This window comes from Petromyzon marinus, unplaced genomic scaffold (assembly GCF_048934315.1).
Source record: "Petromyzon marinus isolate PM22_M1 ecotype Great Lakes invasive population unplaced genomic scaffold, UKy_Petmar_22M1.pri1.0 PM_Scaffold_417, whole genome shotgun sequence".
NCBI lineage: Eukaryota > Metazoa > Chordata > Hyperoartia > Petromyzontiformes > Petromyzontidae > Petromyzon > Petromyzon marinus.
This window is the reverse complement of record NW_027423410.1, coordinates 15,001-29,383: the sequence shown is the minus strand read 5'-3', so window position 1 is coordinate 29,383 and position 14,383 is coordinate 15,001. Positions and strand designations below refer to the sequence as shown.

The following is a 14,383-nucleotide window of genomic DNA, read 5'->3' as shown; positions in this document are numbered from 1 at the left end:
AGTCTCTGTGTGTGTGGTGAGTCTCTGTGTGTGGTGAGTCTCAGTGGTGAGTCTCTGTGTGTGTGGTGAGTCTCTGTGTGTGTGGTGAGTCTCTGTGTGTGGTGAGTCTCTGTGTGTGTGTGGTGAGTCTCTGTGTGTGGTGAGTCTCTGTGTGTGTGTGGTGAGTCTCTGTGTGTGTGTGGTGAGTCTCTGTGTGTGGTGAGTCTCTGTGTGTGTGGTAAGTCTCTGTGTGTGTGGTGAGTCTCAGTGGTGAGTGTCTGTGTGTGTGTGGTGAGTCTCTGTGTGTGTGTGTGGTGAGTCTCTGTGTGTGGTGAGTCTCTGTGTGTGGTGAGTCTCTGTGTGTGTGGTGAGTCTCTGTGTGTGTGGTGAGTCTCTGTGTGTGTGGTGAGTCTCTGTGTGTGGTGAGTCTCAGTGGTGAGTCTGTGTGTCTGTGTGTGGTGAGTCTCTGTGTGTGTGTGTGTGTGGTGAGAGAGTGGTGAGTGTGAGTGGAGAGTGAGTGGTGAGTGAGTGAGTGTGAGTGGTGAGTGAGTTGTGAGTGAGTGAGTGGTGAGTGTGAGTGGTGGGTGAGTGAGTGGTGAGGGTGAGTGGTGAGTGAGTGGTGAGTGTGAGTGGTGAGTGAGTGGTGAGTGTGAGTGGTGAGTGAGTGAGTGGTGAGTGAGTGGTGAGTGAGTGAGTGTGAGTGGTGAGTGGTGAGTGAGTGGTGAGTGAGTGAGTGTGAGTGGTGAGTGTGAGTGGTGAGTGAGTGAGTGGTGAGTGAGTGAGTGATGAGTGTGAGTGGTGGGTGAGTGAGTGGTGAGGGTGAGTGGTGAGTGAGTGGTGAGTGTGAGTGGTGAGTGAGTGGTGAGTGGTGAGTGTGAGTGGTGAGTGAGTGAGTGGTGAGTGAGTGGTGAGTGAGTGAGTGTGAGTGGCGAGTGTGAGTGGTGAGTGAGTGGTGAGTGAGTGAGTGTGAGTGGTGAGTGAGTGAGTGGTGAGTGAGTGGTGAGTGAGTGGTGAGTGGTGAGTGTGAGTGGTGAGTGAGTGAGTGGTGAGTGAGTGGTGAGTGAGTGAGTGTGAGTGGTGAGTGAGTGGTGAGTGAGTGAGTGTGAGTGGTGAGTGTGAGTGGTGAGTGAGTGAGTGAGTGGTGAGTGAGTGAGTGGTGAGTGAGTGAGTGTGAGTGGTGAGTGAGTTGTGAGTGAGTGGTGAGTGGTGAGTGAGTGGTGAGTGTGAGTGGTGAGTGAGTGGTGAGTGAGTGGTGAGTGGTGAGTGTGAGTGGTGAGTGAGTGAGTGGTGAGTGAGTGGTGAGTGAGTGAGTGTGAGTGGTGAGTGAGTGGTGAGTGTGAGTGGTGAGTGTGTGAGTGGTGAGTGTGTAAGTGGTGAGTGGTGAGTGAGTGGTGAGTGAGTGATGAGTGGGTGAGTGAGTGGTGAGTGTGAGTGGTGAGTGAGTGAGTAGTGAGTGAGTGAGTGGTGAGTGTGAGTGATGAGTGGGTGATTGAGTGGTGAGTGTGAGTGGTGAGTGTGAGTGGTGAGTGAGTGAGTGGTGAGTGTGAGTGGTGAGTGTGAGTGGTGAGTGAGTGGTGAGTGTGAGTGGTGAGAGTGAGTGGTGAGTGAGTGGTGAGTGAGTGGTGAGTCAGTAGTGAGTGAGTGGTGAGTGTGAGTGGTGAGTGAGTGGTGAGTGAGTGGTGAGTGTGAGTGGTGAGAGTGAGTGGTGAGTGAGTGGTGAGTGAGTGGTGAGTGAGTGGTGGGTGTGAGTGAGTGAGTGGTGAGTGTGAGTGGTGAATGAGTGGTGAATGAGTGGTGAGTGTGAGTGAGTGGTGAGTGTGAGTGGTGAGTGAGTGGTGAGTGAGTGAGTGGTGAGTGTGAGTGGTGAGTGAGTGGTGAGTGAGTGAGTGTGAGTGGTGAGTGAGTGGTGAGTGAGTGAGTGGTGAGTGTGAGTGGTGAGTGAGTGGTGAGTGAGTGAGTGTGAGTGGTGAGTGAGTGGTGAGTGAGTGGTGAGTGTGAGTGGTGAGTGTGAGTGGTGAGTGAGTGATGGTGAGTGAGTGGTGAGTGAGTGGTGAGTGAGTGGTGAGTGTGAGTGAGTGAGTGAGTGAGTGGTGAGTGAGTGGTGAGTGTGAGTGGTGAGTGAGTGGTGAGTGATTTTGTCTCTGTGTAGGTGTGGAAGATTGTGGGCTGAAGATGTCGGGACAGAAACATCACGTGGGCCGTGTGGAGTCAGGTAAAGCACCATCACCACCATCACTACCATCATCACTACCATCATCATCACCATCATCATCACCATCACTACCATCATCATCACCATCATCATCACCATCACCACCATCACCACCATCATCATCATCACCACCATCACCATCATCACTACCATCACTACCATCACCACCATCACAATCAGTACCATCATCATCACCATCATCATCACCATCATCATCACCATCACCACCATCACCACCATCATCATCATCACCACCATCACCATCATCACCACCATCACTACCATCATCACTACCATCATCATCACCATCATCATCACCATCACTACCATCATCATCACCATCATCATCACCATCACCACCATCACCACCATCATCATCATCACCACCATCACCATCATCACTACCATCACTACCATCACCACCATCACAATCAGTACCATCATCATCACCATCATCATCACCATCATCACCATCACTACCATCATCACCATCACTACCATCATTACCATCATCATCACTACCATCACCATCGGTACCATCACCATCACTACCATCATCATCATCACCATCATCACCACCATCACCACCATCATCACTACCATCATCATCATCATCACCACCATCACCACCATCACTACCATCATCACCATCACCACCATCATCATCACCATCATCATCATCATCACCACCATCACCACCATCACTACCATCATCACCATCACTACCATCACCACCATCATCACCATCACTACCATCATCACCATCACCACCATCACTACCATCACCACCATCATCATCACCATCATCATCACCACCATCACCACCATCACTACCATCATCACCATCACTACCATCACCACCATCATCACCATCACTACCATCATCACCATCATCACCATCACCACCATCATCACCATCACCACCATCATCATCATCACCACCATCACTACCATCATCACCATCACTACCATCACTACCATCACTACCATCATCACCATCACTACCATCATCACCATCACCACCATCATCACCATCACCACCATCATCACCATCACTACCATCATCATCATCACCACCATCACTACCATCATCACCATCACTACCATCACTACCATCATCACCATCACTACCATCATCACCATCACCACCATCATCACCATCATCACCATCACTACCATCACTACCATCACCACCATCACCACCATCATCACCATCATCATCACCATCATCATCACCATCATCATCACCATCATCATCACCATCACCACCATCACCACCATCATCATCATCACCACCATCACCATCAGTACCATCACTACCATCATCATCACTACCATCACCATCATCACTACCATCACTACCATCACCACCATCACCATCAGTACCATCATCATCACCATCATCATCACCATCATCACCATCACTACCATCATCACCATCACTACCATCATTACCATCATCATCACTACCATCATCATCACTACCATCACCATCATCACCATCATCACTACCATCACCATCACTACCATCATCATCACCATCACTACCATCACTACCATCATCACCATCATCACTCCATCACCATCACTACCACTACCATCAGTACCATCATCACCATCATCACTATCACTACCATCACTGCCATCATCATCAACATCATTACCATCACTACCATCACTACCATCATCACCATCACCACCATCATCATCATCACCATCATCACCATCACTACCATCACTACCATCATCACCATCATCACTCCATCACCATCACTACCACTACCATCAGTACCATCATCACCATCATCACCATCACTACCATCACTACCATCACCATCACTACCATCATCACCATCATCACTCCATCACCATCACTACCATCACCATCAGTACCATCATCACCATCATCACCATCACTACCATCACTACCATCACCATCATCATCACCATCACTACCATCACCATCACCACCATCATCATCATCATCACCACCATCATCATCATCACCATCATCATCATCACCATCACTACCATCACCATCATCACCACCATCATCATCATCACCATCACTACCATCATCATCATCACCACCATCATCATCACCATCACCACCATCACCACCATCACCACCATCACTACCATCACCACCATCACTACCATCACCACCATCACCATCACCACCATCACTACCATCACTACCATCACCACCATCATCACCATCACTACCATCACTACCATCACCATCATCATCACCATCACTACCATCACCATCACCACCATCATCATCATCATCACCACCATCATCATCATCACCATCATCATCATCACCATCACTACCATCACCATCATCACCACCATCATCATCATCACCATCACTACCATCATCATCATCACCACCATCATCATCACCATCACCACCATCACCACCATCACCACCATCACTACCATCACCACCATCACTACCATCACCACCATCACCATCACCACCATCACTACCATCACTACCATCACCACCATCATCATCACCATCATCACCATCACTACCATCATCACCATCACTACCATCACTACCATCACCACCATCACTACCATCACCACCATCACTACCATCACCACCATCACCACCATCATCACCATCACTACCATCACTACCATCACCACCATCATCATCACCATCATCACTATCACTACCATCACCACCATCACTACCATCACTACCATCACTACCATCACCACCATCACTACCATCACCACCATCACCACCATCATCACCATCACTACCATCACCACCATCACTACCATCACCACCATCACTACCATCACCACCATCACTACCATCACCACATCACTACCATCACCACCATCACTACCATCACCACCATCACCACCATCACTACCATCACTACCATCACTACCATCACCACCATCACTACCATCACCACCATCACCACCATCACCACCATCACCACCATCACTACCATCACTACCATCACTACCATCACCACCATCACTACCATCACCACCATCACTACCATCACTACCATCACCATCAGTACCATCATCATCACCATCATCACCATCACTACCATCACCACCATCATCACCATCACCATCATCATCACCATCATCACCATCATCACTACCATCATCATCATCACCATCATCACTACCATCATCACCATCACTACCATCACTACCATCACCATCACTACCATCACCATCAGTACCATCACCATCACTACCATCACCACCATCACTACCATCACCATCAGTACCATCACCATCACTACCATCACTACCATCACCACCATCATCACCATCATCACTACCATCATCATCATCACCACCATCATCACCATCATCACCACCATCACCATCAGTACCATCATCATCACCATCACCACCATCACCACCATCATCACCATCACTACCATCATCACCATCATCACCATCACCACCATCATCACCATCATCACCATCATCACTACCATCATCATCATCACCATCATCACTACCATCATCACCATCACTACCATCACTACCATCACCATCACTACCATCACCATCAGTACCATCACCATCACTACCATCACTACCATCACCACCATCACTACCATCACCATCAGTACCATCACCATCACTACCATCACCACCATCATCACCATCATCACTACCATCATCATCATCATCACCATCATCACCACCATCACCATCAGTACCATCATCATCACCATCACCACCATCATCACCATCACTACCATCATCACCATCATCACCATCACCACCATCATCACCATCATCACCATCATCACTACCATCATCATCATCATCACCATCATCACTACCATCATCACCATCACTACCATCACCATCACTACCATCACCATCAGTACCATCACCATCACTACCATCACTACCATCACCACCATCACTACCATCACCATCAGTACCATCACCATCACTACCATCACTACCATCACCACCATCACTACCATCACCATCAGTACCATCACCATCACTACCATCACCATCAGTACCATCACCATCACTACCATCACCATCATCACCACCATCATCACCATCACCACCATCATCATCATCACCACCATCATCACCATCATCACTATCACTACCATCACCATCAGTACCATCACCATCACCACCATCATCACCATCACCACCATAATCACCATCACTACCATCACCACCATCACCACCATCATCACCATCACTACCATCACCATCATCACCATCATCATCACCATCACTACCATCACCATCACCACCATCATCACCATCACTACCATCACCATCATCACTACCATCACCATCATCACTACCATCACCATCACTACCATCACTACACCATCACCATCATCACTACCCATCACCATCATCACCACCATCACCATCAGTACCCATCATCATCACCATCACCACCATCACCACCTCATCACCATCACTACCATCATCACCACCATCATCATCACCATCATCATCACCATCACTACCATCACCACCATCACCATCACTACCATCACCATCACTACCATCCTACCATCACCATCACTACCATCACTACCATCACCATCATCATCACTACCATCACCATCATCACCATCATCACTACCATCACCATCACTACCATCACCATCATCACCATCACCACCATCACCCATCACCATCCTCATCACTACCATCACCATCATCACTACCATCACCATCACTACCATCACCATCATCACCATCACTACCATCACTACCATCACCATCACTACCATCACTACCATCACCATCACTACCATCATCACTACCATCACCACCACCATCATCACCATCACCACCATCATCACCATCACAACCATCACCATCACTACCATCACCACCATCATCATCACTACCATCACCATCACTACCATCACCATCACTACCATCACCATCACTACCATCACTACCATCACCATCACTACCATCACCATCACTACCATCACCAGCATCATCACTACCATCACTACCATCACCATCACTACCATCATCACTACCAACATCACCATCACTACCATCACTCCCATCATCACTACCAACATCACCATCACTACCATCATCACCATCACTACCACCATCACTACCATCATCACCATCACTACCATTATCAGTATCATCACTACCATCATTGCAACCACCACCATCATCACTACCATCAGTATCATCATCACCATCAGTATCATCACTACCATCATCATCATCACTACCAGCATCAGTATCATCACTACCATCATCACCATCATCATCACTACCATCATCAGTATCATCATCACCATCAGTATCATCACCACCACCACCATCATCATCATCACCACCACCATCAGTATCATCACTACCATCACCACCATCATCCGTACCATCAGTTGTGGTATGTGTGTGGTAATAGTAGTTGTGGTTATTGTGGTGATTATGTTTAATAGTGGTTGTTGTTGTGGTTAATAGTGGTTGTTGTGGTTGTTGTGGTTAATAGTGGTTGTTGTTGTAGTTAATAGTGGTTGTTGTGGTTGTGGTTAATAGTGGTTGTGGTTGTTGTGGTTAATAGTGGTTGTTGTTGTGGTTGTTAATAGTGGTTGTTGTTGTGGTTGTTGTAGTGGTTGTTGTAGTTGTTGTGGTTAATAGTGGTTGTTGTTGTGGTTGTTAATAGTGGTTGTGGTTGTTGAGAGTTATTGTTGTTGTTGTGGTTGTTGTTGTGGTGGTTGTTGTAGTGGTTGTGGTAGTCATTGTTGTGGTTGTTAATAGTGGTTGTTGTTAATAGTGGTTGTTGTGGTTGTTAATAGTGGTTGTTGAGAGTTATTGTTGTTGTGGTGGTTGTTGTTGTGGTTGTTGAGAGTTGTTGTGGTTGTTGTGGTTGTTGTTGTGGTTGTTAAGAGTTGTTGTGGTTGTTATTGTGGTTGTGGTTGTTGTTAAGAGTGGTTGTTGTTGTGGTTGTTGAGAGTTGTTGTGGTTGTTGTGGTTGTTGTTGTGGTTGTTGAGAGTTGTTGTGGTTGTTATTGTGGTTGTTGTTGTGGTTGTTAAGAGTGGTTGTTGTTGTGGTTGTTGTTGTGGTTGTTGTGGTTGTTGAGAGTTGTAGTTGTGGTTGTTGTTATTGTTGTTGTTTTCCCCAGAGTTGTTGTTAATAGTTGTTGTTGTTGTTGATAGTGGTTGTTGTTGTTGTTTTCCCCAGAGTTGTTGTTGTTGAGAGTTGTTGTTAATAGTTGTTGTTGAGAGTTGTTGTTGTTGTTTTCCCTAGAGTTGTTATTGTTGTTGTTATTGTTGTTGTTGTTATTGTTGTTGTTATTGTTGTTGATAGTGGTTATTGTTGTTGTTTTCCCTAGAGTTGTTGTTGTTATTGTTGTTATTGTTGTTGATAGTGGTTGTTGTTGTTTTCCCTAGAGTTGTTGTTGTTATTGTTGTTGAGAGTTGTTATTGTTGTTGTTGAGAGTTATTGTTATTGTTGTTGATAGTGGTTGTTGTTGTTGTTTTCCCTAGAGTTGTTGTTATTGTTGTTATTGTTATTGTTGTTGATAGTGGTGGTTGTTGTTGTTGTTTTCCCTAGAGTTGTTGTTATTGTTGTTATTGTTATTGTTGTTGATAGTGGTGGTTGTTGTTGTTGTTTTCCCTAGAGTTGTTGTTATTGTTGTTGTTGTTATTGTTGTTGATAGTGGTTGTTGTTGTTGTTTTCCCTAGAGTTGTTGTTATTGTTGTTATTGTTATTGTTGTTGATAGTGGTTGTTGTTGTTGTTGTTGTTTTCCCTAGAGTTGTTGTTATTGTTGTTATTGTTATTGTTGTTGATAGTGGTGGTTGTTGTTGTTGTTTTCCCTAGAGTTGTTGTTATTGTTGTTGTTGTTATTGTTGTTGATAGTGGTTGTTGTTGTTGTTTTCCCTAGAGTTGTTGTTATTGTTGTTATTGTTATTGTTGTTGATAGTGGTGGTTGTTGTTGTTGTTTTCCCTAGAGTTGTTGTTATTGTTGTTGTTGTTATTGTTGTTGATAGTGGTGGTTGTTGTTGTTGTTTTCCCTAGAGTTGTTGTTATTGTTGTTGTTATTGTTGTTGATAGTGGTGGTTGTTGTTGTTGTTTTCCCTAGAGTTGTTGTTATTGTTGTTGTTGTTATTGTTGTTGATAGTGGTGGTTGTTGTTGTTGTTTTCCCTAGAGTTGTTGTTATTGTTGTTGTTGTTATTGTTGTTGATAGTGGTTGTTGTTGTTGTTTTCCCTAGAGTTGTTGTTATTGTTGTTGTTGTTATTGTTGTTGATAGTGGTTGTTGTTGTTGTTGTTTTCCCTAGAGTTGTTGTTGTTGTTGTTATTGTTGTTGATAGTGGTGGTTGTTGTTGTTGTTTTCCCTAGAGTTGTTGTTATTGTTGTTGTTGTTATTGTTGTTGATAGTGGTGGTTGTTGTTGTTGTTTTCCCTAGAGTTGTTGTTATTGTTGTTGTTGTTATTGTTGTTGATAGTGGTTGTTGTTGTTGTTTTCCCTAGAGTTGTTGTTATTGTTGTTATTGTTATTGTTGTTGATAGTGGTGGTTGTTGTTGTTGTTTTCCCTAGAGTTGTTGTTATTGTTGTTGTTGTTATTGTTGTTGATAGTGGTGGTTGTTGTTGTTGTTTTCCCTAGAGTTGTTGTTGTTGTTGTTATTGTTGTTGATAGTGGTGGTTGTTGTTGTTGTTTTCCCTAGAGTTGTTGTTGTTGTTATTGTTGTTGTTGTTATTGTTGTTGAGAGTTGTTATTGTTGTTGTTGTTGTTATTGTTGTTATTGTTGTTGAGAGTTGTTATTGTTGTTGTTGTTGTTTTCCCTAGAGTTGTTGTTGTTGTTATTGTTGTTGTTATTGTTGTTGAGAGTTGTTATTGTTGTTGTTGTTGTTTTCCCTAGAGTTGTTGTTGTTGTTATTGTTGTTGTTATTGTTGTTGAGAGTTGTTATTGTTGTTGTTGTTGTTTTCCCTAGAGTTGTTGTTGTTGTTATTGTTGTTATTGTTGTTGAGAGTTGTTATTGTTGTTGTTGTTGTTTTCCCTAGAGTTGTTGTTGTTGTTATTGTTGTTATTGTTGTTGAGAGTTGTTATTGTTGTTGTTGTTGTTTTCCCTAGAGTTGTTGTTGAGAGTTGTTGTTAATAGTTGTTGAGAGTTATTGTTGTTGATAGTGGTTGTTATTGTTGTTGTTGTTGTTGAGAGTTGTTGTTGTTATTGTTGTTAATAGTTATTATTGTTGTTGTTGTTTTCCCTAGAGTTGTTGTTGTTATTGTTATTGTTGATAGTGGTTGTTATTGTTGTTGTTGTTTTCCCTAGAGTTATTGTTGTTGTTTTCCCTAGAGTTGTTGTTGTTGATAGTGGTTGTTGTTATTGTTGTTGATAGTTATTGTTGTTGTTGTTTTCCCCAGAGTTGTATTTTCTGATCTCCCGTTTCCTCTCGGCCGGGCCCTGCCTGGAGGCCTCACGCGTGAGTCCACTGTACACGCACTGTACACGCACTGTACACGGACCACGCACTGTACACGCCATAAAATACACACTGTACACCCTACACACTGTACACCCTACAACACTGTACACCCTACACACTGTACACCCTACAACACTGTACACCCTACAACACTGTACACCCTACACACTGTACACCCTACACACTGTACACCCTACACACTGTACACCCTACACACTGTACACCCTACACACTGTACACCCTACAACACTGTACACCCTACACACTGTACACCCTACAACACTGTACACCCTACACACTGTACACCCTACACACTGTACACCCTACACACTGTACACCCTACACACTGTACACCCTACACCCTCCTCACCCTACAGCCTCCTCACACTACAGCCTCCTCACACTACAGCCTCCTCACACTACAGCCTCCTCACACTACAGCCTCCTCACACTACAGCCTCCTCACACTACAGCCTCCTCACACTACAGCCTCCTCACACTACAGCCTCCTCACACTACAGCCTCCTCACACTACAGCCTCCTCACACTACAGCCTCCTCACACTACAGCCTCCTCACACTACACACTGTACACCCTACAGCCTCCTCACACTACAGCCTCCTCACACTACAGCCTCCTCACACTACACACTGTACACCCTACAGCCTCCTCACACTACAGCCTCCTCACACTACAACCTCCTCACACTACAGCCTCCTCACACTACAGCCTCCTCACACTACACCCTCCTCACCCTACACCCTCCTCACACTACAGCCTCCTCACACTACAGCCTCCTCACACTACAACCTCCTCACACTACAGCCTCCTCACACTACAGCCTCCTCACACTACAGCCTCCTCACACTACAGCCTCCTCACACTACAGCCTCCTCACACTACAGCCTCCTCACACTACACCCTCCTCACCCTACAGCCTCCTCACACTACACCCTCCTCACCCTACAGCCTCCTCACACTACAGCCTCCTCACACTACAGCCTCCTCACACTACAGCCTCCTCACACTACACCCTCCTCACACTACAGCCTCCTCACACTACAGCCTCCTCACACTACAGCCTCCTCACACTACAGCCTCCTGACCCTACAGCCTCCTCACACTACAGCCTCCTCACACTACAGCCTTCTCACACTACAGCCACGTGATGATGATGATATCAGACACGTGGTGGTGATGATATCAGACACGTGGTGGTGATGATGATGATGATGACATCAGACACGTGATGGTGATGACATCAGACACGTGGTGATAATAATGATGATTACATCAGACACGTGGTGGTGATGATGATGATGACATCAGACACGTGATGGTGATGACATCAGACACGTGGTGATGATGACATCAGACACGTGGTGATGATAATGATGATGACATCAGACACGTGGTGATGATAATGATGATGACATCAGACACGTGATGATGATAATGATGATGACATCAGACACGTGGTGGTGATGATGATGATGACATCAGACACGTGATGATGATGACATCAGACACGTGGTGATGATGATATCAGACACGTGATGATGATGATATCAGACACGTTATGATGATGATGACATCAGACACGTGATAATGATGATGATGACATCAGACACGTGGTGATATACACATATACTGAGTTTAGTTTTAGTGTGGGTCTCTATGGGTCTCTATGGGTCTCTGTGGGTCTCTATGAGTATGGGTCTCTGTGGGGCTTTACAGCTGATATATACTGAGTTTAGTTTTAGTGTGGGTGTCTGTGGGTCTCTGTGGGTCTCCATGAGTATGGGTCTCTATGGGTCTCTGTGGGTCTCTATGGGTCTCTATGGGTCTCTGTGGGTCTCTGTGGGTCTCTATGAGTATGGGTCTCTATGAGTATGGGTCTCTATGGGTCTCTGTGGGTCTCTATGGGTCTCTATGGGTCTCTATGGGTCTCTGTGGGTCTCTATGGGTCTCTGTGGGTCTCTGTGGGTCTCTATGAGTGGGTCTCTGTGGGTCTCTATGAGTGGGTCTCTGTGCATCTCTATGAGTATGGGTCTCTGTGGGTCTCTATGGGTCTCTGTGGGTCTCTGTGAGTATGGGTTTCTGTAGGTCTCTGAATATGGGTTTCTGTGGGTCTCTGTGGGTTTTTATTAGTATGGGTCTCTGTGGGTCTCTGTGGGTCTCTATGGGATTCTATGGGTCTCTATTAGTATGGGTCTCTGTGGGTCTCTATGGGTCTCAGTAGGTCTCTGTGTGTATCTATGGGTCTCTGTGGGTCTCTATTAGTATGGGTCTCTGTGGGTCTCTGTGGGTCTCTGTGTGTCTCTGTGGGTCTCTGTGGGTCTCTGTGAGTCTCTGTGAGTCTCTGTGAGTCTCTGTGGGTCCCTGTGGGTCTCTATGGGTCTCTGTGAGTCTCTGTGGGTCTCTGTGGGTCTCTGTGGGTCTCTATGGGTCTCTGTGAGTCTCTGTGGGTCTCTGTGGGTCTCTGTGGGTCTCTGTGTGTCTCTGTGGGTCTCTATGGGTCTCTGAGTGTGGGTCTCTGTGGGTCTCTGTGGGTCTGTATGAGTATGGGTCTCTGTGAGTCTCTGTGGGTTTCTGTGGGTCTCTATGAGTGTGGGTCTCTGTGAGTATGGGTCTCTGTGAGTCTCTGTGAGTCTCTGTGGGTCTCTGTGGGTCTCTGTGGGTCTCTGTGGGTCTCTGTGGGTCTCTGTGGGTCTCTATGAGTATGGGTCTCTGTGGGTCTCTATGAGTATGGGTCTCTGTGGGTCTCCGTGGGTCTCTATGAGTATGGGTCTCTGTGCGTCTCTGTGGGTCTCTGAGTATGGGTCTCTGTGGGTCTTTATTAGTATGGGTCTCTGTAGGTCTCTGTAGGTCTCTGTAGGTCTCTGAGTATGGGTCTCTGTAGGTCTTTATTAGTATGGGTATCCGGGGTCTCTGTGGGTCTCTATGGGTCTCTGTGAGTATGGGTCTCTGTAGGTCTCTGTAGGTCTCTGTGTGTCTCTGTGGGTCTCTGTGTGTCTCTGTGTGTCTCTGTGGGTCTCTGTGTGTCTCTGTGGGTCTCTATGGGTCTCTGTGGGTCTCTGTGGGTCTCTATGAGTGTGGGTCTCTGTGGGTCTCTATGGGTCTCTGTGTGTCTCTGTGGGTCTCTGTGATACACATGAAATGAATAGTCCAGCGGGTTGACTTGTAGATGTCTCGGAATATGTGAGAGAATGATTTACCTCTCCTCTCTCTCTCTCATCTCCCCACTCTCCCCTCACTCCCTCTCTGCATCTAGGTTCTGGCACGAGAAATGGAACAATATCAGGTGTGTGTGTGTGTACGTGTGTGTGTGTAGGCATGTGTGTGTACGTGTGTGTGTGTACGTGTGTGTGTGTACGTGTGTGTGTGTACGTGTGTGTGTACGTGTGTGTGTGTACGTGTGTGTGTGTGTACGTGTGTGTGTACGTGTGTACGTGTGTGTGTACGTGTGTGTGTGTACGTGTGTGTGTACATGTGTGTGTGTACGTGTGTGTGTGTACGTGTGTGTGTACGTGTGTGTGTGTGTAGGCATGTGTGTGTGTGTGTGTACGTGTGTGTGTGTACGTGTGTGTGTGTACGTGTGTGTGTGTGTACGTGTGTGTGTACGTGTGTGTGTACGTGTGTGTGTGTACGTGTGTGTGTGTGTGTACGTGTGTGTGTGTACGTGTGTGTGTGTGTACGTGTGTGTGTGTGTACATGTGTGTGTACGTGTGTGTGT

General features: G+C 46.0%; 1 protein-coding gene across 3 annotated transcripts in view; it reads left to right on the top strand.

Annotated features, from left to right (window-relative positions):
* Nucleotides 1–14,383, top strand: part of LOC142923322 (bromodomain and WD repeat-containing protein 3-like) — a 35,533-nt gene that overhangs the window by 6,156 nt on the left and 14,994 nt on the right. For all 3 annotated transcript variants that reach the window (XM_076064388.1, XM_076064386.1, XM_076064387.1), the window contains 3 exons: nt 2,129–2,191; nt 10,586–10,644; nt 13,922–13,951. In XM_076064388.1, the coding sequence (XP_075920503.1) occupies nt 2,152–2,191; nt 10,586–10,644; nt 13,922–13,951 (129 nt within the window). In that variant the 5' untranslated portion in view covers nt 2,129–2,151. The remainder of the gene's footprint in view (nt 1–2,128; nt 2,192–10,585; nt 10,645–13,921; nt 13,952–14,383) is intronic.